At 49.3% G+C, this 22,978-nt stretch overlaps 2 protein-coding genes across 10 annotated transcripts in view; both read left to right on the forward strand.

The window, feature by feature from the left end:
• Nucleotides 1-272: 272 nt before the first annotated feature.
• ENTR1 (endosome associated trafficking regulator 1) lies at nucleotides 273-10,352 on the forward strand. Of its 2 annotated transcripts, none has more exons than XM_084820667.1 (8): nucleotides 273-400; nucleotides 1,301-1,461; nucleotides 2,912-3,307; nucleotides 4,136-4,209; nucleotides 5,743-5,854; nucleotides 7,298-7,360; nucleotides 8,160-8,299; nucleotides 8,561-10,352. In XM_084820667.1, exons 1-8 carry the CDS (start codon nucleotides 322-324, stop codon nucleotides 8,652-8,654), a joined length of 1,119 nt encoding a protein of 372 aa, XP_084676793.1. In that variant the 5' UTR covers nucleotides 273-321; the 3' UTR covers nucleotides 8,655-10,352. The 2 variants fall into 2 exon arrangements, with proteins under 2 accessions (XP_084676793.1, XP_084676792.1); XM_084820666.1 differs by having other exon boundaries at nucleotides 4,136-4,275; nucleotides 8,561-9,328.
• A 781-nt stretch (nucleotides 10,353-11,133) lies between these two features.
• The window catches only part of SNAPC4 (small nuclear RNA activating complex polypeptide 4), a 31,173-nt gene continuing 19,328 nt past the window's right edge, over nucleotides 11,134-22,978 (forward strand). Inside the window, exons 1-12 of one of the 8 annotated variants that reach the window (XM_084821161.1) lie at nucleotides 11,134-11,472; nucleotides 12,011-12,271; nucleotides 13,598-13,723; nucleotides 15,397-15,443; nucleotides 16,451-16,618; nucleotides 16,970-17,095; nucleotides 18,237-18,315; nucleotides 18,471-18,552; nucleotides 18,776-18,880; nucleotides 20,081-20,153; nucleotides 20,620-20,784; nucleotides 21,586-21,733. In XM_084821161.1, the coding sequence (XP_084677287.1) occupies nucleotides 13,603-13,723; nucleotides 15,397-15,443; nucleotides 16,451-16,618; nucleotides 16,970-17,095; nucleotides 18,237-18,315; nucleotides 18,471-18,552; nucleotides 18,776-18,880; nucleotides 20,081-20,153; nucleotides 20,620-20,784; nucleotides 21,586-21,733 (1,114 nt within the window). In that variant the 5' untranslated portion in view covers nucleotides 11,134-11,472; nucleotides 12,011-12,271; nucleotides 13,598-13,602. The other 7 variants (XM_084821163.1, XM_084821166.1, XM_084821165.1 and 4 more) reach the window with 7 other exon arrangements.

Consider the following 22,978-nt stretch of genomic DNA (forward strand, 5'->3'; position numbering starts at 1 on the left):
TGGGCGTCGTGGGGCCAGGCGTTCAGGGCCCAGGCGAGGGGGGGCTGCGCTGACGGGGCTCCACTTGAAGCGGGGCCGCGCGCTGCAGCGCCGGAAGCTGGGCTGCCGCGCTCCTCTTCCCTTTTCTAGCTCTCCGGGCGGCGCGCGGCGCGGCGCGGCGCGGCGCTGATTGGCGGGGCCGTCTCCGACGCGGGGCGGGGCGCTGATTGGCGGGGCCGTCTGCGACGCCGCGCAGGCGGGGCCCTCTGGCCCGAGCCACGCCCCGCGGCCGCGAGGGACCCGGCGAGCGAGAGACCGGCCGGCCGCTCGCCTGCCCGCCCCATGGCCGGACGCGGCTGCCGACCCACGGGCGCGGCCGCCCTGCGCGGAGGCCTCGAGCGGCCCTGGGGGGCGCCCGCCGGTAAGGGGAAGTGCCTGGCGCGGCCTCTGAGCACGCGCAGAGCGCAATTCTCGCCTTTGCCGCAGCCTCCGAGCATGTGCAGAGCGCATTTCTTGCCTTCAGCACGCCCTCTGAGCACGTGCAGAGCGCATTCTTACCTGGAGGGGGGCTTACAACAAAAAAAAACCGAAATGGTGAAAATATTAGTGCTATTATTTACTAATTTACTTATTATTATTATTGTTAGTCACACGTTTATACTAAACGTAATTAAATAAATGTAAATATATAAATAAGTTATACAGTTAACGTTTCTGTACAATATAATGTTGTATATATCGTCATCACCCATTTTTACTGGCAGCGGAAGCGCTGCTGGCTTTGCTGTAATGTAGTTTAATTATTTATTACTTTACATTGTTGTGTTGTGTTGCATACGCATTTAAGTGCTTCTAAGCATGTGTAGAGTGCAAAGGGAGACGAAGAGGGGCTTCCAGGCTGGAGGGTCAGTGAAAAAGAACATGGAGGGAGCTCCTTCTGAGCATGTTTAGAGTGCAAAGGGAGCCCTCTCCTTGTTTACTTTAAAATGAGCCAGATGGCACAGCGCTTTTCTGCATGCGCGGTGCGCCTTCTTGGGATGGGATGGGGTGGGGGTTGTTTTGGCGAGGCAAGTACATCTGAGCTACAGTGGAGCGAGTGAGAGCAGGCTTTGTTTTAACTAAAACAACCCAAAGGACACGGGCCCCTGCAGCGCGCCTCCTCCTCCCCCAAGGGAGCGAGAGAAGTGGCTGCCGACCAGGATAGATTGCTGCAGTGTGCGGACGAGGGAAGCTCTGAGTGTCCCGCCGGATGGACTCTGGGGCTGCCCGCCCTCCCCTTGCTTCTAATTCTGCATCCCCCCCCCCTTGCTTCTCACCCCAGCTGGACCTCCCAGCTGCCCCACGGAGGAGGCCAATCCCTTTTCCTTCAAGGAGTTTGTGCGGAGCAAGAACCAGACCACCACAGCTGCCATCGTACCAGGCACCAAGGGTGGCTGCGAGGTGCCCCTGGAACTGAGGCCAGGCAGCAGCGCCAGCCCCAAGGTAAGATCATGGGGCGGGTGGGCATCCAGAGTCTGCGGGGTGACATCATGTGCCCCTCACGCCCAAAGACTCCTCCAGTAGGAAGTGGGAGGGAGGGGGGATCCCCAGAAATATCCTGGATCCAACCTGCAGTACTTCTTTATTGATTTGATTTCTCTCCCACCTTTCCACCCCTCAAATGGCACACAAGGCGGCTCGCAATGATAAAATCCAAGGATTAAAACAGCCACCTAATTAAAAGAATTGCCGTAGGCTGTCACGATTAGGAGCAGCAGCATTCTTTCTTTCTTGGTTGAAGAGATGTGGGTGTCTGTGGAATTCTTGCTATTACGTTTGACCTGTTTACTTTCTCCAGAGGTTTATGTGTCCTCTGAGGTTACAAGCGGTTTATGTTGTGGCAGTGGGAGCAAGACAGAATGTCTGGTACTGCATTTTCTCACCAATTGAAAAAGTGCTGAGAAAATGCAGTTATCTAGAACAGGAATGCCACCTTTTGTGGGAAAATAGCTGGATGCCCCCTGCAACCATTTATTTATTTATTATGAACTAACTGCCCAGAGAGCTTTGGCTATTGGGCAGTACAGACATGTCATAAATAAATTTAGGGTGCAATCCTATGCATGTTTAGACAGAGAAAAGGCCCACAACTCTCAGCAAGGCTGGCTGGGGAATGCGGGGGGTTGTAGGCCTTTTCTCTGTCTAAACATGCATAGGATCATGCCCTTAAAGTATTTTTAAAATCCCGCTCCTCAGCCAAGAAAGCTCACAGAGCGACTTACGTATAATCAGTAAAACCAAGGCAGTCTTTCTTGTCTGCCGGCTTGCAATCTAACAAGACACGACACTAAAGGAAAAAGAGATGGGGAGGGAAGAGGGGGGAAAAAAACTAGAAGGGGGGAACAGTTGTGGCTTTTTATTGAGCATGACGCTATTATCTGGAAAAGTCCTGAGCTTTCTTGAGCTGATGCAAAGATGGAACGGTTACCTGACTGGGGTGGCTTTCCAGGGCACTGAGTAGGTAACTGAGACTTAAATTAAGCCGACTCTTATCAGTATCTTGGCAACTAAACTGCGCAGAATGCAACTTACTGTCACTTGGAATGGACACGGGGTTGATTCTCTGCTGTGGACAGAGTCAGTGTGGTGGCTGATCAAATGTTAGGGTCATCTATCTATCTGTTTATGTCTATCTGATATCTATCTATCTGTTTATTTATTACATTCCCATACCGCCCCGTAGCCGAGCTCTCAGTCCCACTCCTCAGTGAAAGAAGCTCCCAGGGCATCTTGCATGCCATCAGTAAAACAAGCCCTCCAGTTTACAATCAGAAAAGGCAAGACGCACAAGGAAAAAGGAATGAGGAGGGCAGAGGGAAAACCCCCAGGAAGTAGTCTTTCGGAGGGCTGCTGGAATGGCCCTGCTTCCCACTCCCATTTTTTGTCATTTTAGGAATCCTCTGGGTTCTCCCTGCTAGATGACAGCTCCTTATCTCCTCAGTCGTTGGGATTGAGCTTGGACCTCCGAGAGCCGTTTTTCCCAGACCCGACTGTGACAAACTCCTTGCTGGATGATGACGATGACGACTGGAGCAGCACATACCAACCCTCAGCCATCGAAGAAGCCCACTCCGCCAGGGTCCCCAGCACCTTTCCCAGCAGCACCTATGACTCTTTTTACTGCGACCCGTCAGATGTGTCTGATCTCCAGCCATTTTCTCCATGGCAGCAGGGAGGGAATGACTGTCTGCTGCGCGGGATTCTTGGGAAAGGCGACCAGAGCTCACCTCGTGATGGAGCAGCTGCGGGAGATGGCCTTTCCCCGCCTCTGGAGCTGAGTTATGAAGAAGTGAGGGGCTAGGAAGCTCTCTTATGCACGGGATCTGTTCCTAATGCTCCTCCCTTCCTCCTAGAGATCCGTGCTAAACAGAGCAAGTCTTCTCCCCAAGCAAGCTGGGAGGCTAAAATCCTCACTGGCAATTTGCAGCAGGAGAGGAAGAACCTAGGGCCCTCCAGAAGTGTTGGACTACAACTCCCAGCATGTCGTAGCCGGCATGGCTGGCTGGGGCATGCTGGAAGTTGCAGTCCAACACTTCTGGAGGGCCCCAGTTTGTGGATGGCTGAACTAGAACAAATCATGCCCCCCTGCGTTCCCCAGAAAGCCACGCCCTTTCCCCTGACCATTTGGTGGTTTTTCAGCTTTTCTACAGTCCCCACCCCCATTCTAAAAGGCTGAAATGCCTCTCCAAAGACTTAATTGCTGTCAGTAAGAGCCTGAAGCTAAAATCTGCTGGTGTTTTTGGTATTTTGGCCTTGCCCCCTTTGACTTGCCCTGCCCTCTAGTGGAATGCAGCCCCTGAGAGCTGCTCTGAAATCGAATTTGGCCTGGCTCTGACCACAATCATCTCTGGATACTTTCTCCCAGTAATTCCAAATTCTTTCAGCGTCTGAATCTTGGAAGCAGAAGAAACTTTGCTGAGGAAGCAAATATAGTCCCATTTGCTTGGTTTCTGCACCTCTGGATGCTGCACGTGGGTTTTCTTGACCTCCCAAAAATGGATCCTTCGATTTTCCTTGATACCAACCATACACTGCCTTAATACGTTCTTGTAAATGATCTTGTTACTGATACGAGGCAAACGTCAGTTGAATGAGGTCCTTTTTTTCTCTTTTTTAGCTCAAACAAGAAAATTCCAAGTTAAGGAGTACCATCAGCCACATTCAAGCAGTTTCTGAAACTCGAGCGGAAAGGTGTGTAAGCTGCGTTTCCAGCAAAATTTGCCCCCAGGGAAGCTGCCTTCGGTGTTTTCTGATGAGGTGCAAGATATAAATACAATAAATAAAATAAGCAGTGTAATAATAAAAAACACTTTAGCATTCTTACAGCTGCAACAGTTAGGGCGCAATCCTACGGGGATAGTCGGATGCCTCCAAACTCGGAGGTGACTGACTATCCAATGCAGGATGTGCAGAGCGCGGAGGGGATCTTCTCCTCTGCACTCTGGCTGCCCTGCATTTGTGGCTAGACAGCCAATTTCAGCTATGTAGCCAGAGCACTTCAAAGCAGGGAGGGGGGAGGCCGGATGGCACATAGGAAGTGTTGTACTGGTTCTTCCGCGGTCCCTTCCCCACCCCCAGGAATGCCCCTTTCAGCCGCTCTGTGCTGCTCTTCCGAGTGCAGAGCCAGGGACGAACTGCGCTGCCTACAAGGGGGAGGGGATGGGGAGTTGGATTTGTGGGTACCGAGTTCAAAGCACCGGCTCCAAGCCTGGTTCCTATAAACCAAAAAATCCTATGTCCATATAGACGCTGTCTAGCAGCCATAGGATTGTGCCCTGAATCAATTAATCATTTGGATTGATTGATTAAAGCTCCTTTAGTCAACTGAAAAGGTGCTCCCAATGAATTGGGCAGCTAGTTTTTTTTAATGCATTTTTATTTAAAATATTTGTATTTTAATACAAGTGCTTATTAAAAAAACACACAGAAGGCAAGCGCCATCTTAAAACAAAGGAAGTATGCTTCTTGCTTTGGAAATATGGTTATATACGTGTAAATCTTTGCAAATGCAATTGCTAGATAAATCAACTTCAACTCATATGATGGATCAACTTAAAACTTCTTTAATCGGGTTGCAGCTGTGGGTCAGTGGTAGAGCCCCTGCCTTGCATGCAGACGGTCCCAGGTTCAAACCCCAGCGCCTTGAGTTGGGCTGGGAAAGGAAGGCCCTTTTCTGAAACCCTGGAGAGCCGCTGCTGCCAGTCAGCGTCACCAATACTGGTCTAGATGGACCCAGGGTGTGACTTGGTATACAGGATTGTCTGATGTTCCTAACTTTTTATAGCACTCTCTAGTGCTCAGAGCACTTCATGGACATACTCCCCATGTCGCAGGCGTATTCTTTTAGTTCAGGGGTCAAATCCGGCCTGTCTGTTGTCCCTTTATGTCGCCACACCATTTCCCCAATGGTCTGTTGGATTCCAGACTTTTGTGCAGTCCCCCCCGCCCCATTCTAAAAGGTTGAAATGCCTCCCCTCCTAAGGCTTCATTACTGGCAGGAAGAGCTTGAAGCTAAAATACACTGATATTTGGGGTAGTTTTGGTTTTTTGCTCCTTTTGCCTTTGGCCCTGCGTACCAGTGGGATCCGGCCCCCGAGAGCTTATCCGAAATAGAATTCAGCGGTTGGGGTGAAAGAGGTTTCACCCTTGTTGTAGTGTCTGAAACAAGTAGGATTGCTGAGCAGAAACAACAAGGCAAACACTTACTCCTCTCTCTCAAACTAGAGTGAAACAGCTGGAAAGAACACTAGAAGAGAGCAAACGGAAGGAAGAAAAAGAGGCCTGTGATTTGGAGGCCATGGTTCAGCAGGTGGAAGAGAATCTCCAGTTAATGACGGTGTGTCTGACGTGCCTTTGGAATCAAGTTCTGCTCTGGATGGCTGTGTAACAGGAGCTGCTCTTAGGTTCTCTTCTTTCCTAGGCCCCCTCTCCTGAATAATACACGGCTTTCCAGATGATGAATTCTCCATTACTCAAGGCTCCTATGTAGCCCTGAGAAAGAAGCCTATCTCCCCGCACCTTACCCCACTCAGACGCATCTCTGGTCCATGGGATCTTGCAACGTGCCGTTGAATATATTTCATCACCGTGCCATCTACCCCATCCATGGGCTTTCACAGTAGCTTTGAAACCAGTAGAGAAGCCAAGATTGTAATTTAAACCAGGGACATTGAACCTCAAGCCTATGGGCCAAATCCAGCCCACCTGAAGTCCTGATCCAGCCCTCTAGGGTTCTTCAGAAGACTATGGTCCCTTTCTCCTGACTGCCGATAGTTGGGTGGTTTTCTGGCTTTTGCATAGTTTTTTCCCCCACATTCTGCAAGATTGAAATGCCTCCTAAGGTGCTGGCTGGGGGAATGCTGGGAGCTGTTGTCCAGGAAGTCTGGCGGGCACCCTGTTGGGGAAGGCTGCATTAACTGGGTGCTTCCAGATGAGCCTTTTATGGTGCTATCACCCTGCCTTATTCACAGAAGTTTACAGGGGTGTCCAGATGTCGTCTTCCATGTGTGACCCTCCCGTGTTTTCTTACTGCCCCTTCCATGTTTTCCTTTAACGCAGAACATCCGTTAAGGAGAAAAAGATGGAACAGTGGCATAAGGTCTTCCGATTGCTAGCACTACGAGCCCTATGTCTAGAAGCATCTAAAATGTATTAATTATATAAAAAAACCTGTTCTGTTTTGATTAGGAATCGTCGTTCATTGTCTTGACGAGATTTATGCGTCATGCAACGTCAGGTGCAAAATATGGCATATTAACTATAGAGTTTGCAGGTTGAGTGTGAAATGAGACAAATTGCTCCCGCTTGTGGCCTGTCTTTCTTGCACCTTGGTCTCTTCCCACATCAATCCAGCAATCTTCACTATAAGAGTGGCACAGAGAGCCATTGTGGTGTAGTGGTTAAGAATGCTGGACTGGGGAAACCCGGATTCAAGTCCCCACTCGGCCGTGACACTTGCTGGGCGACTTTGGGCTAATGGCTGATTCTGAGCCTGACCTGCCTCACAGGGTTTGTGAAGATGAAGCGGAGATGAGGAGGACCATTTAACCCACCTTGAGTTCCCTGCAAGAGGAGAGAAGGCAGGATATGAATGTAATCGATCAGTTACATTTATTGGTTGATTACATTTCTATGCTGCCCAATAGCCAAAGCTCCCTGGGTAGGTCACAAAACCAACCGTGAAACTATAAAATACAGTGACGTAGTAAAACATCTGTTTCACTTTGTCCAGTCCTCATGTCTGCAGAATAAACTGTTTTTGTGCTGCTTTTGATTCCAGAAACGAGCCATGAAAGCGGAAAGTAGTGCCGTGAAGCTGAAGCAGGAAAACGCGCTCCTTCAGGTACAAGCTGGTGCCCCTTTGTCCTGGGCCTTCAAACACTCACACTCGCTGCTCTGAAACAGTTTCTGAGCCCCTGCTAAGAATTGGGGCGGGGTTGAGGGTGTCAGTTGCAGCTCTCAAGGCTTCATCACACAAATTTCTGTAGCTCAGGAGACCAACTTATAGATGGATTATTACCCACTGTGTTTACACACTTCTAGGTGGGTTTTTACACACTGCTGAAGCTTTCCAGCAAACTCGCCCATAGTTCAGTGTGTGTAGGCTGGGTGTAAAAACTACTGATGGCTAGTCATATTTCTCTCTTGTACAACGTCACACACCCACGCTGCAGTATTTATAGCAGGCTTGCCTAACCGTGTGCCCTGCAGATGTGTTGGACTGCAACTCCCATTATTCCCAGCCAGCATGGCCAATGGCCAGTGTGGTGTAGTTGTTATCGAGTGTTGGACTGGGAGCTGGGAGAGCTGGGATCCAGTCCCAATGCTGCTATCAAGCTCACTGGGTAACTAGGCTAGTCACTGACTCTTGGCCTAACCTGCCTTGCAGGGTTGTTGTGTGGATAAAATGGAGAGGAGGAGAGCCATGTAAGCTGCCTTGGGCTGCTTAAAAGGGGGAAAAAGGGGGATATAGCTGCAATAATTAAATAAATAAAAATCTGGAGGGCACCAGGTTGGAACCAGGCTGTTCTAAACTAATACTGCTTTCTGGGATCCAAAGGGTCCGTTGTGTTTGCCCCTCCATGTGTCTCTTTCACTGGGGGAGACACTGCCATAACAGACCTCTCTCCACTTCCCTAAAGGTTCAGATGGAGAACTACAAGCTGGAAAATGAGGCCTTGCGGGCGGGCCATGTGGCAAACCTGGCTGCAATGAAACAAAATGCAGATGTGGCCTTGCACAACCTTCTTGCTGTCATCACAAAGTCAAGATCGTCAATCAAGTAAGGTGTTTGTTTTAATCTGTCACTGGTAGATGAAAATGCCGTGTGGCGGTATAGCCTGTAACTCTTACCGGCTTCCGATGATGTGAGCCGTGGTTGTGGTACAGGGGTGCAGAACCAAAATCCGGCCCTCAAATGGAAGTTGACGCATGGACTGAAAGAGGTTCAGAACCCTGCTACTGAACCTTACTGAAGAAATTAACTTGAGTGCCCTTTGCACATGCACCCTGTTACCTCATCCGGCCCCTGCTTTCGTTCCAGGCAGCTGGTTTCTGGCGCAGAAGACCTGCAGCTGGTGGCCGAACTTCTGAAGTCCATAGACAAAATCTCCGTGCTGCCACAAGATTCCCGATGAAAACCACTACACAGACTCTGGGGACCTGTGGAAATCAGGATTTAAAAGACATTTTGCTATTGCCCTTTAACTTTCCCTGACTGCATCAGAGTCTGCAACACTAGGATACTATGTCTTGATGCAGCATTTTGGACAATGCAGAGGTGGTCGCGTCTTTTCTCACTTCACTAGGACTGGCTGGTCAGCTGCAGATGTCAGGGCTGGACAACATCTTGGGGTCAGGGGCTGCCTTGCCCCCTCCTGGAACCCACCTGGGGCCAGATGCCTTCCCACCTCTGCGTTTGCTGCCATGTACACGCAGAATCGGACTCCCAGGAGGTTTCCAGGAGCACCATTCTCCTTCCAAATATGTAAAACTGTAGCAAAATTGCAGGGGTGGGGGTTCCTGCAGTGGCAGATTCGGCGGGGGGGCATAACATCGGCCGGGTGGTATGCACACTGCCTGCGGGCCACATGTCGCCAACCCCTGGCATAAGATTCTGGTTTAAACTTTCTAGTAGACGCCTGATTTTTCATTTATCATGGGACCTAAAGCATGCTATGTGTCTGAATCTACCTTCTCCGTGGAAAATGTGTTTTGAGTTTACTGCCGTGTGGAGTAAGGCAGTGGCAATCGAGGCCTTTTATCAGCTTTTGTATAGCAACATATTAAAGATTTAACAAATGCTTTCCTGAATTCATTGTTCTAAAGCTTCTGAATTCCTCCAGGTTTTGTAATGGTATTACTTTTAAATCAAAATGGACTTGCAAGTATGCCATACTCCTCTGTTTGGTTTGCTTCATGTATGAAATCCTTTCCTACCTTTCAGTAGCTGCTAGTGAAAATAGGTACCTAACAGTGCAGTCCTATGTATTTCTACGCAGAAGCAAGTCTCATTGAGTTTAATGGAGTTTACCTCCAGGTAAAGGTTTTAGAGAATTGCAGCCGAAGCGAGTGGCACATCTTACAGCTGTTTGCGCTCTACTGCTTTTTCAAAAAAAGACACACGTTTGCTTCAAAAGAAATACACACCAGGATGACTTTATTTTACATAAGTATCACTAGCTTATGTGCGCTGCCTGCTGAACTGAAAGCACATCCCAGTTCATATCAAGGTACTGTGTGTGAAAGCTGCGTCTGGAGAGACAGACAGCAGCTGCCTGTTAGTTCCCTAAGAATATCTGAAATGTTAAATTCCAAATCCTCCATTCCAAATCCTCCTTGCTAAGCTGCAAGGGGCCTGGAGCAGGCGCATGCACAGAGCTCCTGCAAGCTGGTCTGACTTGTGCATCAATTACATTTGTATTGTGCCTTTCCTTTGCTTACAACATTCTCTCCCCCCACCACACACACACCCCTTTTATGCTCACAACAACCCTGTGAGGTAGGTTAGGCTGAGAGAGAAATAGACAGAGAAGGGCTAGCCCGCTGTTGCCCCGTGAGCTTTGTGGCAGGATTGGAACCTGGGCCTCCGTGGTCATCCTGGCCTGATGGTTTTGCTTGAGCATCTGCCTTAATGAAAAGCTGCTTCCAGGGATTCTATACTGACGATGAGATAGAATGGGCTGAAAACTTAATCTGAACGGGGAAGCCGTTAACTGATGAGCCATTACCTCATCCAGTGTCCATGTTTTATTCGTTTTTGTTTCCGTATTTTATTTTAATGAATTTTGTACACTGCCCTGTGCTTTCGTAATTAAATGTCATACTTTAAATTTAAGACAAACCCAAAGCCCTCAGTTCATATTTTTGTATTATTATTTTTTTAGTGCATTTTTATCCCGCCTTTTTCCGTCTCGCAAGGAACCCAAGGCGGCCTACATAATCCTCCTCCCCATTTCGTCCTCGCAACAACAACCCCATGAGGTAGGGTGGGCCGAGAGTCTGCGACTGGCCCGAAGTCACGCAGCGAGCTCCGGCGGCCGCGTGGGGACCGGAGCCCGGGTCCCCCGGCCCCCCGTCCGGCAGTCTGGCCGCTGCACCAGGCTGGCGCTCTCGTCTTAGTTCATCTGGTTATGAAGGGTAGCGAAGGCGGTGAAATTTAGTATTTCAAAACGCCTCAGTTGAAACTTGGCGTTAATGCATAGGGGTACGTATTATCACATTACGCGCATTTATTAGCATGTACGTGTGCATATATATTTGGCTGCCCGGCCTCCACCCGGCTTAGGGCGGTGTACATGGTTCTCCACATGCTATCCTCGCTATTTAAAAGTATTTCACGCCGACTTTCTCAATCCAAACGTAGGCGGCCGTGCTCGCGACGACCCTGCGAGGAGGGCCAGGCTGGCGCGTGCGCGCCAGGCCCAGCTTCCCTCGGCGGCTGAGGAGGGATCCCGGCGCTCCGCTTCCCTGCCTATCACGGAGCGACATCCCGCCTGCCCGCCGTTGATTGGCTGCAGGGACTTGGAGACCGCCCCTTGCCTCACAGCCGTATCCCGCCCTGGTTGCGGGCGGGAGCGGCTTGTGCGGCGCATCACGTGCTACGTGAGGGGCGGGGTGCCGGGGGAAAAGAGTTCGCGGCCTCGCCCTCCGTCGCCCCCGCCACCCTCCTCCGGTTTCCTCAGCGGGCTGCGCCGCCCTTGGGCAGCGCCGCGCACGTGGGCGGGCGTTGCGGAGAGCGCGTTGGTCGGGGGCGGGGCCCAAAGGAAGCTTTGCCGGTGGTTGAGCCGGGAAGTGGGAGAGGGGCGTGGCCGTGCCCCAGGCGTTGCTAGGCAGCGGGGACGGACGGAAGGAAGGAAGGAGGGCAGTTTGGATTCCGTACAGCGCCGGGCCGGCGGCGTGACGTCACTTCCGGGCGGTGCACCCGCACGCTCCCTGCGTCCCGGCGGCTGCTAGGTAGGCATGGAAGCCCTTCACCTGAGGAGGCTGCGCTGTGGCGAGTTAGAGGCCTCTCTGGGCGACCAGACAGCAGATTGGGGAGGGGGGCTTGGAAGAGGGGAGGGGTACACCTGGGGCCCTCCAGATGTGCTGGACTACAATTCCCATCATCCCACTCTAGGGCCCTCGAGGTTTGTTGGCTTGCAACTCCCATCATCTACAGCCCATGGCCTTCTGGGTGTGCTGCTCTAAATCGCCCAGCATCCCCACCCAGCATGCTGGGAGTTGTAGTCCAACACATTGGGAGGGTGTTAGGTTGAGGAAAGTCTCTTCTGCTCCACTCTGGCATTGTGCAGACGTTTCTGACTACAACTCCCATCATCTGACCACTGCCCATGCTGGATGGGGATGCTGGGAGTTGTAGTCCAGCACCCCTGGAGGGCACCAGGCTTGAGAAGGCTAACATCTCTGACTGCAGCCTGCCAGGCACTTATTTAATTTTATTTATTTGTTTATTTGAAGCATTTTAAACTCCTCCACCTCTCACCCCCCACAGGCTCCTGGAGCGGCTTATGACAGTCAGTCAATAAGGCTGTAATCCTATACCCATTTACCTGGGAGTAATCCCTATTGAATTCAATGGGACTTCTGAGTAGACACGTATGAGATCGTGCTCTAAGGCTCTCCTGGTCCTCGAGCTTACAGTCTAAGGAACTTCTATGGATGTAGCAAGCAGGATGGAAAAGCAGTGCTCTCCTCAATACTTGGTGTGCTGCGGTATGCAGGGTGCCTCCATCTAAGTGGCTGGAGCTCTCAGGTAGAGCACATGCTTAGCTTTTGCATGCAGAAAGCCCCAGGTTCGATCCCTGACAGCATTTCCAGGTAGGGCTGGGAAAGGCTCCTGCCTGAAACCCTGGAGAGCCGCTGCTGCCAGTCAGTGTTGATAATACTGGGATAGATGGAGCAAGGATTTAACTCGGTATAAGGCAGTTTCATATGTTTGTTAGCTTAGTGGTAGAGCCCTGATTTCGGTGCAGAAAGTGCCAGGTTTGATCCTCAGCATCCCCAGGTAGGGCTGGAAAAACTCCTACCTGAAGCCCTGAAAACCTACTTCCAGTGAGTGCAGATAATATGGAGCTACATGGCTGAGAGGTCTCTGACTTAGTTGTGTAAGGCCTCATCCTTTCTTACTCATGAAGTGCCTTATCATGGTAAGCAGCTGATCCACACAGTCCATCTTGCCAGTGCTGTCTATTCTGATTGGCAGCAATTCTCTGCAGACTTAGGCTGGGCTGTTTTCCAGCCCTGTTACCAGAAGCCCTTCAACAGGAGCCTGGGACCTTCTGTGTGCAAAGCATGTGTTCCTCTCCCCCTGAACTATGCCCCCGCCCCCATCTCCAAAGAAAGCTCAGATCCTTCAAGGGAACTGAATTCGGCTCCCACTATGAGGCAGCTTTCTATGTTCCTGGGACAGATTGGGGCTTTGAACCTGGGGGTTCCACACCCGAATTATTTAAGATATTTCTAGAATTTCTTGCTGTCCTGTTGTTTTTTGGTTGCCTGTGTCTTTCGTTTGCCACAATTTTCACAAATCCGTGGTTAATGAGATGGCAGCTTTTGAGGCTTGTCTTAATCTGGTGGGCCCTTATTTTAAAAGGCTGAATGGGTGCTCATAACAGACACTCCCTTGTCTATGTTCTCATGGCTCTCTGATAATGGGTTAGATCCAAATTCATGCTGGATCAATTGTACTAGTGGAAGTGGACTTCCTCACCCCCTCCTTCCTATGGCACCCCCTCTAGCTCCCTGGAAATGCTCAACAGAGAATCAAGAGACCCCTGCTGAATGGGGTGAACTGTGGAGGGTGGTCCCCAAAAATTGGGCAGAGGGACCTTCCACGAGCAGAACCCTTCCTCTCATGAAGGCCTTTCCTCTTGGGGAAGGCAAATCCTGGATCCAACCAAAGATGTCCCTGACAATATTGTAGGTATTTAACTTCCCTTTTTTGAGGATGGGTTGATCGTATGTGAAAACTATCTTCTGGTGTATCTTAATGCATAGTTGTGTGATAGGCATGCTTACATTATCTTTTACGAACCTGACCTTTTCTTTGTATCGTTTCCTCTGCATTTTGACTTGGTAGTAGACATGTCAACGATGGATCTAGATGCTGAACGGGAGAAAATCAGACAGGAGATTGAAGAGCTAGAGAGGCGCCTCGATGTTCAAGTATCGGACTCTAGTCTTGAGTCAGATTCTGACAATGAAGGTACAACACCGCCTGAGCATTTTCCTTTCTTTTGCTCTTAAAGCTGTTCCGTCTTTCGGCTTCCAAATGTATTGTAACCTACTCAAGAGTTTCTGCAGTTTGGTGGTGCAGAAGAGCCAAATAAATGAATCCAAAGACTCGTGGGTTTGAGTATCACAGCCATTCATCACCAAGTATTTATTGTACACTTCTCCAAGTGCTTAAAATGCTTTGCGCATTTGCAGTTTTATTATATTTTCAATCGCTTAAGAGGCACCTGACATTTTCTGAGCGCTGTTCAGAGGACAAAAGATATGACAGTCCCTCCCCACAAGCTCACATTCTAAAAGACACAATATATAAGGAAAATATGATGGGGAGGGAAGTAATTAAACTCAGGCACCAATTCTTGGTTCCATAATCTGAACAGTTTCATCTGATCTGGACAGGTAGGCCTCCCTGCATTTAAGTACACACACACAGCAGGCCATAGTTCCCTGGCCAGTGAAGTTGATACAGCATAAATCTGGATCCAACCCAATATCAGGCAGTCATGAGAACATAAATATACTATGTAATAGAGTGTGCTTCCCTTCAGCTTGTTTTTTCTACCTGAAAACAGGCGTCCGAAGCAGCAGACAATACATGGAAAATATATAATAGGCATACGATTCTTTTTTTAAAGTAAGTGGTGATTTATGATGGCCCTACCAAACCTTTCACCCTGCTTCTACACCAACCTCATGCTCATATGTGTTGGACTCCAGCTCCCATTATCTCCAGCAATGTGATCATTTGGGTGAGGCTAGCTGGGGAGTACAGGAGTCTCTTTATCTCCACTCAGCAGCCAGTTGGAGACAAGAGCTCTTTCCTATTGGGATGAGGGGGTGGGGCTTGGGGTGGAAGCTGCTGAGTGATGAAGTTCTGCTGACTTCTGAGTAGCCATGCAGAGGCTTGCCCTGCTTACTCCTGAGTAGACATGCTCTTTGTGCTTACTCCTGAGTAGACATGCAGAGGCATGGTATTTAGGATGATCATTGAAAATCCTGAGTGATTGTCTTGCTTGCTTCTGTGTAGACATGCAGAAGCCTTGCCCTTACTTCTGAGTAAATAAGTAAGAATCACATTTTACCCTTGCCCACTCTGTCTTTGCCTGGCCCCTGCAGATGAAATGCAGCCTCCTTGACCCTTACCAGACTGGAATTTTGCCCTTGGACTGAAAATGGTTCCCCTCCCTTGTTCTAGCGAGGCAATCATGGAAAAGACCCACTCCCCAGGCCTTAAGTGTTGCTGGCATCGATGTGACTGTTTCAACAGCAGCTTTTATGAATTTGTGCTGACCTTTTGGTTTTCAACCAATGACTGACCAACTGATACAGAAGTGATCTTTGCAGCAATCCCTTTAGGCAGACTGGTATTATAAGCCCCATGTTGCAGTTTTCCTAAAACCATCCAGTGAGCTGTGGTTTGAAGTGGTGCTGCCCACTCATTCATTTATTCATTCATTCATTCATGTATTTATTTATTTCATTTCTATACTGCCCAATAGCCGAAGCTCTCTACCAAAGCACTCACTATTTGTTTCCTTAACTGCTACACAGCAATAGCATCACTCTTAGGTTTCCTCCTATCCTTGATAGCTTTCAAAATGTTTCTTCTCCATAACCTGTCTTAATATTTTCTTGCCCTATCAGATGACCTCGAAGATGATGGCGACAATTCTGACACTCGTGTTGACATGGCAAGTAACTAATTCAAACGGTGTCTTTCTGTCATGGAGGTTAGGAAGGAACAGAATTGGGTGACATGTAACACTCGCACACACCTTTCTGTTTAACAGTTCACCTCCATAGTCATAAAAGAACATCGGAAGCTGCTTTCTACTGGGTCAGACCCTTGCCCCATGTGGCCCAGTATTGTCGACACTGACTGACAGCAAGGGCTCTCCAGGGTTTTAGGCAGGATTCCTTCCCAGCCCTACCTGGAGGTGCTGGGAATCGAACCGGGGACTTTCTGCACACAAAGCAAGGGCTCTACCACTGAGCCATAGCCCTTCCCAAAGGGATGGCTGGAAAAGAGTTTGACCACTTCCATGGAAGTTCCCTGCTCATTCTGAATCACTTTTGCAACGTGTCTTGGCCTCTTCTATTAATTTGGGTTTTTTTAAGTCTTCTGGTGGGATTCCAGCGTAGAGACGATTCATACATTAAGTTTTCCACTCACAGGATCAGTCCTGAGAGAGAAATACGATGTGTGAATTGTGTCTCAGCCGCACAAATAGAGCAGAGTGATTTTTTAAAAAAAGCTGTGGCTGGATTCCTTCCATGAGGACAGGGTATTATTTATTTATAGTACGCCACTGGTGTATGTGGCATCTCAGAGAGTAACACAAGTGAAAACAGGACAAGAGGTTCACAGTCTAAATTTCAGCCGTGGCAGGGAGAGAACAGGTGGAAGGGAGAAACAAAGGTCATGAGCCGCAGTGAGAAGCGGGTAGCAAGCGGTGGAGATGAACCAACACAGTTGCACGTTCATGGGCGTTATTTCGGTTGAGGCTTCACAGGAAAGGAGAAATTTCAAGAGGGATTTGAGGAAGGGGGCACGTGAGAAGTATCTTTCACTCCCTGGCGTGCTTAATTAGTCCATTGTTGATTTACCTATATAAAGGAGTTTGCAGTCCCTGCCTTGCATAACATCCATTTCCCCGGCCATCTGCTTAACTCCTCCTCCTCTCTCCTCTTGGATCAGGAGGTGGACCCAGGTGGGGAGAAAGCTGCCGATGTGGACGAGGGTGAAATCGACAATCTCCCTGAAACCCCGGAGACCTGCCTGCAGATGAACCTGGTTTATCAGGAGGTGATTCAAGAGAAGATTGTGGAGATCAACCTCCTACTTGCCCAAAACAGAGAGCAGCAGGTGAATCAAACTGGGCAGTGCTCAAGAGAGCTCAACACCAGGGGTGCAAACAGTGCAGCCACAGACCCACTGCCGCGGAGAAAAATACATTTTCAGCCTTTGCCAGTGGGGAAAAAAGAAACGTAGAAGTGGGGAAACCACCAAAGGATGGGGGTGTAACCATCTGGGGAACCCAGGCCGGCCAGATTTGGGGTTCTGAACCTTGATCGGCACCATGTGGGTTGATCTGTGCATAATGTTGCCTTGGAACATGGGCGGTGGCCTTCCCATCCGTTAGTTCTACGTCGGGCCTGTTGAACATGCTGAGGTGTTTCTAAAAATCCAGTTCCTTCTCTTTGTAATGCCTTGCAGGAAAAGCTGACATGGGAGCTTGCTGGGATGAGAGGGTCAAAATCAGGCCATGGCAAATCCTTGCCCGCAAATATGTTTTTGGGCCATTTTATGAAGCCGTACTTTAAGGACAAAACGTCAGGGATTGTAAGTATATAAGTTGCCAGCTACCAGCCTGCCTGGGGCTCTTCTGCCTTAGCGTAGAGGCGGGTGCCCTCTGTTTCCTCCCCCAGTTTCCAGCCCTCACTTTTCGTGTCAAAATTAGGAGGGTGGATTCGCAGAGGGTGGAGTTCCTCCTCTCCAAAGCCTCTCGTTTTCAGGATTAAGCACTGCCCAATTGCTCTGTCCCATGTTGTATCTCAGGGGTGGTCAGAAGGTGGATCTCCAGATGTTTTGGATTTCAGCTCCTGGCAGCATGGCCAATGGTCACGAATGCTGGGAGTTGAAGTCCAAAACGTCTGGAGATCCACCTTCTGACCATCCCAGTTGTATCTCACTCTCCTCTTTGTTTTCGGCCTGGATTTGTTTTTACTAGAGCCTTTGTATAGATCAGCCTTCCCCAACCTGTCACCCTCCAGATGTGCTTGACTGCAATTCCCATGCTGGCTGGGGATGCTAGGAGTTGTAGTCCAACACCTAGAATGCACCAGGCTGAGGAAGTCTGGCATGGATGCTCTCATTTGTTCCCAAGAAATGTGTCAGAAACTACAAGTGTATAAAGCAAAAGGAGGAGGTCCCCCAGTTGAAGACACAAACTAAACAAACCAATGGGCCCGAAAAATGGTACTATATATAAAAAAAAGGTGCATGAATGTGTGCGCTACATATTGATTCTAGGTAAACGTTCCTCCTATTTCATGTTCGTTAAACAGGCGCAACCTGTCTAGTGTGTTACAATGGGTAAAATCCAACACAAGTACTACTTAGAGTAGACCAATGGAAATGAGTGGAATTTAAGTTAGTCATGACTAATATAAGTCTCATTTATTTAAGTGGGTCCGCTCCAAGGAGGACCTAAGTGGGATTTTACCCAATACCCCCTAGTTAGGTACTATTAGTTCATACCACGTGTCCTTCCAAGCACTGTTGCGTGCATTGCATTTGATATGTGTAGATGACTATTTGGGTGTACGTACACCACACGTGTGTTCGAGGTAAAATATATTTGCCTGTGCACACCCAAGCACTTTGGTTGTTGTATGTAAAAACTACTTGTGAGCACTGTCTTCAAGCAACAGATTGGGAAATGCGGAATTGAGTTGTGACGTCTGCTGGATTCTCCCCCCAGGGACCTCCTGCGAACAGCGACGCCCGTGAAAAGGCAATGCAAGGCATCAAGTCTTTTGAGGAGCTTGTCACTATCAAATGTAAGGGGACTTGGGGTATTATGCTTGGAGATTTAACTTTGAACCATTTGAACCAGTGATGGAGCTAGTAAATTGGCTTGGTTGAGTAGTATCCAGGCACCCGTCTTTTGACTGGATGCCTTCTGTAACCCCCCACCCCTGTATTTTTTCTCCAGGGAAGACCCGTGAGAAGCTACTGCTGCGTCAGTCCGTGGTGAGCGATCATTTGCAGCATCTGCTTCAGCCAAAGCTACTGAAGTAAGTACAGAGTCCAACAAAAATGACCTCTACCAAAGACAGGGGTGTCGAATCTCAGACCCACTGGCCAAATCCCAGTCGGGCCCTCTGGGGTTTGCCAGCCAGCCCCGCCCCTTCTCTCATATTTTCTAAGTTGTGTCCAGCATGTTCTTTACAATGCTGTTTTTTTGTGTGTATTTGGTGTGTGGGGTTTTTAAATTGTTCTAGAAATGCTTCTCAACAGGCTTGACTATCTGAATGAGAAACGGGAAAAATCCAAGGATGAAATGGGAAGACAGATCTTGGAAAAGCAGATCCAAGAAACGGAACGTGAAATCAGTGATATCAAGTGAGAAGATTTGTACTAGGCTTCCTCTTAGGCAGGGTTCCTCCTTTTCCCTGGTAAAAAAAAAAAAAAAAAAGGCGGGGGGGATGGAATGGCACGCTGTTTAAAACAGGGATGGGTCAGATGCAGCCCTCGGGCCAGATTTCAAAAGCCCTCTGCAAGCAACCACATCAGACCTCTGGCAAGAGCAATCTGTCCCTCCCCTGGAAGCCACTGAGCAGAGAGAGAAAGGGCTGGAAGAAAATAAATAACTAAGGGCGCAGTCCCATGCATGTTGAGACAGAAAAAAGTCGTACAACTCTTCGCATGCCCCAGGCAGCCGTGCTGACTGGGGAATGCTGGGAGCTACAGGATTTTTTCTGTCTTAAGTATGCATAGGATTGTGAAGAAATTAGTGAGTTAATTTCTAAGTGAAGAAATTAGACGGAGATAATCTTCTGAAGGTGGCTTGCCGAAGGGCCTGCAGAAACCTGGACCTCTCACTGACCAATGTGTTGGAATGATGTTCCATGAACTTCCACATATGCACACTCACTCTTGAAGCCTCCTAACATTTAAGGCTCAGTCTTTTCTCAAGGAGCTCCTCCAGCATCACCAGACAGGCCGCTTAACAAGATCAGCCTCGGATGGCCTTCCCTCTGTCCCATCAGCCAGGACAGCTGGGCTGATGAGGGAGAGGGCCTTCTCTGTGGTGGCCCCCACTCTGTAGAACTCCCTTCCTAGGGAACTCTGCCATGCCCCCTCTTTAATGAGCTTCTGCCACACACTGAAAACTTGGTTATTCAGGCAGGCATTTGGGGTGGGTTAGGGTATTTTTAAATAATGTTTTAATGTATAATTTTACTGTTTTAAATTGTACCATTGTACATCGCCCAGAGTGGCCGGGTGACTGGCCAGATGGGCAATTAAGTAATTTAATAAACAAATAAACTAAAATAGAATTTAAGCCGCCATGTCAACATGGCGGTGCTAACATGGCTGGAGCTGGGCAAGAGATCTATTTTCTTTTGAGAAAATACACCTAAACGGTGTCTGAGCTAATGTGTGTGTGTGTTGGGGGGTATTCATGGTATCTGCGCGGCCTCTCCTGTCCATGCACAGGCCACATGACAGAGGACGTTTTTAAGGGTGGCACAAGTCTGGGTGCAGGCAGATTAAAAAATGTCCCTCCACTAAACACAGTTGTGTCTCCTCTGGGTCTAGCCTGTTGCCGGAGGAAGCTTTGCTGGGAAACAGACTTGATGAACATGACTGGGACAAGATAGCCAACATCAACGTGAGTAGTTGGGTGCCTCCCACTCCATTACTTAAAAACCTGTGCCATATAAATGGCGGAAGGAGGCTGCCTCTGATAGCTCACATTGCATGGGGCTTTTGTTACTTTTGGGGTTGGATCCAGGATCTGCCTTCCTCAAGAGGAAAGGACCTTCTGAGAGAAGGAGGACTCCAGTCGCAGAAGGCCCCCCCGCCTAGTTGTGGGGGATGCCCCTCCTCCCCCCACACCACAGCTCACCCCCATTTAACAAGGTTCCCTGACTCTCTTTACAGGTTCACACATTAACGACAGCCGTGGGTTAAAAAAAAACCACAGGCTGTTGAGGATGGGGCTACTGTGGGAAGGGGGGTGGGGAAGTCCACTTCCTCCAGTGCAATTGAGCCAGCATAAATCTGGACCCCACCCTTGGTGAGGAAGTGAAATTTGAAGGCTTCTCTTTTCCCTCATCCTCTCCTCATCTCTCTAGTTCGAAGGGACACGCAATGCAAAAGAGCTGAGGAAATACTGGCAGAACTCTGAACACCCCAGCATCAGCAAGAAGGAATGGAGCGAGGAGGAGATCGAGAAGCTGAAGGAAATTGCCGCCAGGCACAACTGCCTGGGCTGGGAAGCAATAGCCCAGGAGCTGGGGGTAAGGCTGGGAAGGTTTGAAGACATGCCGTGCCAGCTCCAGGCTATTGGGAGCCCTTGGGGACCCTCCGTGGGCCCCCTCCCTCAGTGAGTCCACCTTCTCACTTCCATGGTCACCAGCTGCTCTCACTCCTCATCCTTTCCTCATCATTGCTCCCGCTTGCTTGGCAGGCAGAGAGCCAGGGAGCAAAGAGGCTGCTTCTTCTCACCAACACCATTGTCTGGGCCAGTGAATGAGCAGGTTGCAGTGGGGAAGAGGAGGAGCATCTCCAGGGGGCTCTTGTCAGTGGGCCCCTGCTGGGGTGTGGGCCCTCGACATGTGCCTGACCATGCCAACCCTTGACACCATTCCTGAAGACATGCATCATCAGGGTGTGCCAGCTATGTGGGGTGGAGCACGGATCCCCTCCTCTGTGGTTGGAGCGCCGTCTCCGACCACGGATCTGGGAATCCAAAGTTTCCTATCCCCCCCTCCCCCCGAGGCTGCTTAGGGGCCATAGGATTGCTCCCTAATATGGGTTGTAGCATTTTTCTTATGGTCAACTCTTACCTTTTAGGGTTGGGTGGGGGTTTTGCATGTGTGTCCTTGAAGTCTTAATTAGTTTTTTTAGCGCTACGGCAGTGCTCAGTCCAAATTCTTGCGACACTTTCTTGAAGTGTGGTTTACACTAACCCCGTTTTCACCCAGAAGGCCTACTCCAAGTAATTTAGCTCAAACAGCAACCCCTTCTCCCGTTCTCCCCCCCCACCTCCCCTGGCCTGCCCCCCCTCCACTCCCCACACGGTCTCTTGTCCTCCTCAGACCCAGCGCACAGCATTCCAGTGCCTGCAGAAGTTCCAGGCCTACAACAAAGACTTCAAGAGGAGCGAGTGGGCTCCAGAAGAGGACCAGATGCTCCTGCAGCTTGTGCAGGAAATGCGGGTCGGGAAGCACATCCCTTACCGGAAAAGTAAGCCACCCCCGTTTCAGGGGGAGAGATCATCTCCCGCTCGGCAGCGTTCCACCTCCTTTATGCTTCATAGCCTTCTGTGTCAGAGTCCCAGGATCTGAGTTGAGTTGAGTGAGGTGTTGAGTCTGGGGTGGCCTATCAGGTGCCAAGCCACGTTCGAGGTCTTGGCTATTGGCATATAAAATCATGAACAGCTTGGGACCAGGCTACCTTGCGGATTGCCTTTCCTGCTTTAGATCTGTGCGATGGCTAAGATCATTGGAGGGGGCCTTGCTGGTTGTACCGTGACCTGCAGGTTGCCATCTTGCAGCAGCCTGGAAACCTTCTTTGTGGTGGCACCCACTTCGTGGAAAGTCTTTCCCCGTTACGTGTGAGGGAGGCGCCAACTGCAGCATGTTGGTGGTGCCTATTGAACACCAGTCTTTTCGCTCAAGCCTTCCCTGGATGACTGTGCTACCCAGTTAATTTGTTTAGTATGTATTTATTTGTTACTCACTTTTATATACCAGCTTATCTGCTTGAAAGCCATCAAAGCGGTGTACAACAATTTAAAACAATGGCATCTTAAAACAACAAAAAGAACATTTTTTGTGTTGGTTTTCAATATTTCAAATGTTGTAACTGGTGGAGGGTTTTTTTTGTATTTATTATGTTTTCTGTTAATGTTTGATTTTGTAAAGCGCTGGGAGAGGTTTTCTAGATGTAGCAAGCAGTATATAAATTGCTTAAATAAATAAATAGCTTAAATTGAGAACCATCATATTTAAGAATATAAGGACTGTCTTGCTGGCCAGATTCCTGAATGCTGCTGGGGCAGTTTCCAGTTACATCTCTACCAGCCATGAGGATGAGGGGTGTTTTAATCAATAGACGTTGGACTGAAATGCCTTCCCCCTCCTGTCTGGCATTCCAGCTCCCCAGCTCTTGGATGGTTATTACTTTAGAGTTTGCCTTGGGTTGATATCTGAACGTCACGGCTCAAAAGCCAAAGTTGCCAGATGTCGTTGAGTCTTGGGTCAACCTTGCTCAAACATGGTGCATAGAAATGATAGTTCTGCAGGCACCTGGTAGTTGCGCTACACCAGAGGTAGGCAACCTAGTGCTCTCCAGGTCTGTTGGACTACAATCCCCATCAGCCCCATCAGGGATTATGGGAGCTGTAGTCCAAAACACCTGTAGTCCAAAATATCTACCCCTGTGCTACACCCTACGATTGTGCCTTTAAAAACAGGGTAAGCGGCATGA

Source organism: Heloderma suspectum, chromosome 14, assembly GCF_057233095.1.
Source record: "Heloderma suspectum isolate Gila_16-S chromosome 14, 16-S_ref, whole genome shotgun sequence".
Taxonomy (NCBI): Eukaryota; Metazoa; Chordata; class Lepidosauria; order Squamata; family Helodermatidae; genus Heloderma; species Heloderma suspectum.